The sequence below is a fragment of the Astatotilapia calliptera genome, chromosome 10, assembly GCF_900246225.1.
Source record: "Astatotilapia calliptera chromosome 10, fAstCal1.2, whole genome shotgun sequence".
Classification (NCBI taxonomy): domain Eukaryota; kingdom Metazoa; phylum Chordata; class Actinopteri; order Cichliformes; family Cichlidae; genus Astatotilapia; species Astatotilapia calliptera.
In genome coordinates, this window is record NC_039311.1 from 2,871,088 (window position 1) to 2,877,087 (window position 6,000).

Genomic DNA, 6,000 nt, shown 5'->3' on the forward strand with positions numbered 1-6,000 from the left:
AGTAAATCTAAGTAAGTCACTGTAGTCTGCACATTTTCTGAATTCAATTTCACGGCACTCACTGAATGTAATCTCCTCCACTGCTCGAAGGTAACATTCTTCTCACACAATCAGTGTAGCAGGTTAATAGCAGCCCATTCACTGCCAAACAGTTCCATAGTTCATTCAGCACAGAAGGACCGGATGTTATTTCGCCTCCGTCTCTGGGGCTGCTGATAACCCTGTAAAGACCCCGTGTTGAAATGGATTTTTGTCTCAACCTTTGGGATGATGAAGTGCGTTGCAGCTCTGGCTCGGTCCGAAGGGGGACATGACAGCAGTGATCAGGAGGAATTTGAGGACACTAAATTGAATTTGACACGTGTGAATTGCATTCTTGTGACATTTGTCCGTTTTGGTCTTTCCTTTTAAGAAGAGGTGGTAAGCTGTGTGCCCTTGAATTCTATGCAGGAAAGAAAAGGCACTCACAAAATGAATAATGCTCAACACATGACAATATCAGGAATCACAAATCCAAAGATGACATGTGTTGCATAGATTGTATAGAAACCTCCTTCACATAGATGGAGCCATACAACTGCTGTCATTTGCCTGTTTGCTTTGGCATAGCCACTCCAATGTCTCTATTCTCACCTCTAACATTTTTTTAATCCATTCATATAAATTACATGCCATGTTCCAGCTTCAGAAAAAGGGAAATCTCAAAAAGCAATTTCTCACTGTAGCAGTTTATATTTGTCAGCAAGACCTTCCTGCTCTTCCATGTGCGTATGCGGACAGTGGCGTGAAAGAGGCCCAGAGAACAGCAGCAAAACCTGAAGTCAAACATGGCGGCCCATTGTGTGGGGCTTGTGGGACGAAGCTATATCTCTTAAAAATACAGAACATAATAACTAATTTACTTTACAACATTCATGGACTGTACCATTTAATATACTCAGAATTCTAAGCAACACTTAAACATATGGGAATTGTTATCTTTTATTTCTTAATTTAAACTTTTTTTTCTTTTCTGACTCCAGCAGATAAAGATAGAAACAAAGTTACTGCCAAAGTCCACAGTGCCTTGCAGTCTGGGATAATTTACATTTCCCTGTTTCAAGATTATAGATGTTTCCAATGTTTGTTTGCCTAGGCCTTCACTAATCATTGTCCATATACTCTAAGGTTGCTGTAATATATATGTAAATGATCTGCAGCAATGATTTACAGATAGGATTCATTCATTGGTTCAGCAGTATGACATACATATGACCTAAAGCCTGATGTGCTTTTAAAAGTTTCTTTGTGGTGTAAAGGGCATGAGCCATGTGGAGCAGGTGTGACTATAAAGAGTGATGGTGTGTGTGTGTAATAGAGAGAGATGTGTGTGTGGCTTCTGCAGTTATGAAATATAAAGTTGTTTTTCACTGTCATCCAAGGGCTTCAAGGTCAACAAAAGGTACCATCTAAGCGTAAGTAGGCCATTTGGAAAAAAAATCACCTTTCATGCAAGAGTGCACAACCACGCACGGAGCACTGTACTGCATGAAAACTGTAATGCTCAAATAAACAACTGACCTTTTAAAAAAGCGAATGAATGAGCATGATGTTTTCTGGTGGGTTTTTTTTATTGCCGTGAGAACTGAAGAGATATCCTGTAAAACTTTTCACATGTTCATGTTCTGTGATCAAGCAGCCAGATGCACTTCTGTCTTCTCTGTTTATCCCTGTTTGGGCACTTCATCTTTGTTGCTTTGAATCTATTAATCAGAAGCTTGTTTCTTAATTAAGTACAGTGCATCTCATTCCCTTCACACACAGCACCCGGAGGCTTGAAGGAGTTTTGGGTTCTGGCTTAAAGAACTAGAATCTTCTCTGCTGCGCTGTGAAGAGCACGTTCCCCGTTTGCTTCTTTTGTCAGTTTGGGAGCTTCTGCTCTGTCCTTTTACTGAATGTCAGCCATCTGTAATGACATTTACATCTAACAAGAAAGAGGTCACTTCTGCAGCACTGCAACAGAGCAGTAAACTGCAAAATCTTTACTAAATGTTTTCTTTCTGTGTTTATAAACCGCCGTTTATACTGTTGTGTTCGTGTCCAATAATGGCTCGTTTAATGGCTTCCCCATGCCCAGAGTTTACCGGTCTCTTTGAATCTGTAAAACATTAGGCTTCCCTCAGCTGTCGAGGATCTTCCAGCCTGACGAGGATAAAAGTTAGGCTCATGAAGCTGGCGGATCAGTGTAAAATAATGGTTTGAAATTAAATACAAAGAGAAAATATAACGTAAGTAGAAGCAGTATTCATGCATATGTTCCAAGAAGCGGCTTTACCTTGCTCTCTGTGTCAGGAGTAGAGGTTAGCCAAGTTTGTCAAACTAACCAGCTAGTCTTCATCTCAAAAAACTTTTATGCAAATTTACATATTTTTGTAAAACCAAAAGTTTACAATACCTGTAATAACTAGGAATAAAAAAACAGCCCTGGTTGCTGAATGTTCTCTTTCACAGGATAAAACAGAAACTTAGCGTTTTGGACACCAAGGGTAAGAAATATTGAGACTCCCAGTTCATGACATGTGGACACTTGTAAAGGTTTTCTTTGCCAAAACACATAAAAAGTCATTTGGCATCAAATATTTTTTCAGCGCACAGGTTTACCAGGTAATTTTGAAGCTTGAATCCATCCTGTGAAAGTGAGACAAATTAGTGAGTGAAAACAAAGCCCCAAACTTCCTTAACTTGGATGAGTTTACATCCTAATTATTGACAGGAATTACAAACTTGCAGATTACAGAACAACAGTATTTGACCCTCTGGGATGAAGTGTGTTGGTGATTATATGTTACAAGCCTCAGGGGGGCAGTAGTGAGTCCTTTATCGTTTGATGCACTGTATTCAGATGACGTCACATTACTAGAGGTTCATTTTGCTCAGAAGATAGAACAGGTCATCCATCAGTTGGAAAGTTGGTGGTTCAGTTCTTGGTTGTGGCCTGTTGAGGAAAAGCTGGATCGTCAGACACCAGCTTGTCGGTCTGGTGACTCAAACAAGCTCTCCTCCGCATAAATCACTTCGCCAACCCCAATGTTACGGTTAACAGGTGGATTTTCCCATTTGAGTGCAGCTAGCCGAACAGCGAACACCCACTTATTGCTAAAGAGACAGAGAGTGAAAGTGGACAGCATAGATTGTGCCTTGAGAGAAATCTTTCAGGAACTTTTGATATGTTTATGAACTCCCCTCTTGAAAGTCCTGCTGTCCTCTCACATTTCCACGTCTCCTCTCTCCCCAGAAGAAAAGAAGAACAACCTCCCCCCGGATTTCGACATCGACATGGACGCCCCGGAGACGGCGAAGGCTGCTGTGACCATCCAGTCACAGTTCAGGAAATTCCAGAAAAAGAAGCAGGATGTGAAGTCGTAGAGTGGCATCTCTTAGCCTCGTCTTCAGCTGACGTGGGCCCGGTCATGCATGTCAATTAAACTGCATCATTATGAACTGGAAAGGGAGGGTGAGGGCGAGATTCCTGAAGGTGGAGGTAGAAGGGTGCGGTTAAATTGTACCTTTGTGAAAGTCTGTGCATAATGAATAACTTTACTATATACAAAATGTTGCATTATTACTTTCTTGGTGTATGTATTTAGATAATAATATAATTTTGCTATTTCTTTTTTACTTCAGTGACACTTTACAGTGTGGTTTCACACTCACTGCACACCCACATAAACAGGAAGCTGGCAGGTCTTCTCATGTAATGTTAAACAGCGATCTTTGATTGATGCTATAATCTGGGTCACAGTACCAGCAGAAGAGTTGGGCTCCACTGGAGGCCTGTTACTGGCTTCTTCCTGTGGCTGAGCAGAATGATTCCATACTGTTACCAGTGTCTTTAAAATCCAATCAGTTTAGTGTCTCTAAATGTGTTCACATGTCAGAGATCTCCTCTCCAACACACTTTTCCCCCGATGACTCTCTCAGTTGTATCTTTGTTGAGACTGCAGATGTTGTGATTGTGGTTCTTTGTTGTGGTTCCAGTGTGATTGTTCATTTTTAGATTGGCTCACGTGTATTGTACAAGCACACACATGCATGCATGAAAGCTCACACATACGTGCACACATGCATACCCACTTCTACAGAGAAATAAATAAAGACAACGGAAAGGAGTGATTTTTTTTTTTTGAGTATTTCTTTCCTTGCTACAGAATTCGTGCACCGCATGCAGCAGGTCACATGCTTCAACATCTGTGATTTAAGAAGAAAGTTGAAAAAGCTGACAGTGAAGCATTCATGTGCAAAGCTGCAAGATTATACGAAAACTTTAGTGACGATCGTGAAAGTGGTTAAATGCACACACAATGTACTTTGTGTGCTGCAGTTAAAAGTCTATTTTCATTGATCACAGTGCTATACAAATATTGCACTAGTTAATTTTTTTTGCTAGTATATACAAGCTGGGATCAAAAGATTCTAATGATTGACCTTGAAAAGAGGTTTTAAGTGATTCATGAACGTCGTTGATTTCTCATTCAACATCCTTTTGTCCTTGTGGACCTGTGCCCTTAACTTGAATTTCATTTTTGGTAATGTGGACAAAAGAGTTGCACTAACCAAACTGTTGAATATTTTGAATTTAAATATTTTTTAAAGCAGCTTAAAAGTACAACTTTCTCAAACACAGATTTCTCCATCATTCTAGTAGCAGATGTTTGGCTTCTAGAAAACAAAATCATGAATTAATTAAAACTGGAAAAACAAAACAGGAGATCCAATTAAATTTTTATTTTCGATTGTCACAAACAGTGTCCAGGAGCATAAAATCTAAGCAATGTAGAAATGAGCTACATTCTACGCATCAGAAATGAGCTCCTGGGGCTTGTTGACATGACAGGATTCAGTATGTGACTGGACTGTCTCCACTTGGCTCTAAAAACACCTTCGCAGCATGGCAGACCACAAATGCTGAGCCACGTGTTCCTATTTTTGCCCTGCAGTGCTACTCATTACTAATTTGTTACCATGGAAACACTGAGTTATAATGCAGGCAGACTTTTTAAGTGTAAGTTACGTGGGGTTTTTGTGTCGTTTCAGAGCAACAATATCATACGGCGTTAAACACAGTGCTGCAGGTGAATCTCTGCTCTTCTGCCATCTCATCAAAAAGCACAGCTGCTGACCACAGTGTTCAGTAACAGAACCTCAGTGGAGTGGAAGACGTGAAATTCTAATTTAAACCTGTTTCCTAGTAGATATATTGGGTATTATTTCACATTAAAATCATTCGTAATGGAAGCTGAGAATATTAAACCAACGATTTTATCAGGAAGTAATGACATGTTTGTTATGCTGTGTATTATGTTCTTTTCAGAAACTGTCCAGGCATCCTACTGCACTGTATGATCTGTAAAATTCATTTGAAACATTTGCCATATTCCCACAAGTAAACTCAAGCTATAATGACAAACTAAAGTGAAGTTTTCTTTCTTCTTTTGTGTCTTTATGATTTGCAAACCTGGATGTGGGCAGATTATCCCTTTCTTCTTAGCATATTGTGTAAAGTAACTTCAGACTGGAAGGGAAGCATCTATGATGACGTGTCTTCTCTGTGCGGGTTTGTGCCTTTGGCCCTGGGTTTTTCATCACCTCCCTGATCGATAACCTGGCAGCCGGCTTCAGAAAGAGTCCTGATAGTTCCAAACTTCTTCTATTTTACATTTCTTGAGTGCTCATAGCAGCCCTTGCACAAATTAAGGTTTAAGTTTCAGCAAAGTTTTATTATGTAGGCATTTTTCCCAACATGCTGTGTTTAAATTGGGATTTTATATACATGTATGAATGTGTGTCCCAGCTAAGTACGAGTTGGGCACACTCACATTCTTGAATACATCTGTAAGGAACAATTTCAATTTAGATTTTCAGTGAAATCTGTAGAAATTTCTGATTAGTTGATCTGATCTGATCTCTTCGCTTTTTCATTTGGATATATCGATGTTGATTTTGCCAGCTGAGTGCGAACAG

The 6,000-nt window shown here is 39.8% G+C and overlaps 1 protein-coding gene across 4 annotated transcripts in view; it reads left to right on the plus strand.

The window, feature by feature from the left end:
- The window catches only part of pcp4a (Purkinje cell protein 4a), a 28,161-nt gene extending 22,715 nt beyond the window's left edge, over positions 1 to 5,446 (plus strand). The window contains exons 3-4 of one of the 4 annotated variants that reach the window (XM_026182804.1): positions 1,422 to 1,454; positions 3,275 to 5,446. In XM_026182804.1, coding sequence (XP_026038589.1) covers positions 1,422 to 1,454; positions 3,275 to 3,405 — 164 coding nt within the window. In that variant the 3' untranslated portion in view covers positions 3,406 to 5,446. The remainder of the gene's footprint in view (positions 1 to 1,421; positions 1,455 to 3,274) is intronic. The other 3 variants (XM_026182805.1, XM_026182807.1, XM_026182806.1) reach the window with 3 other exon arrangements.
- Positions 5,447 to 6,000: the final 554 nt, after the last annotated feature.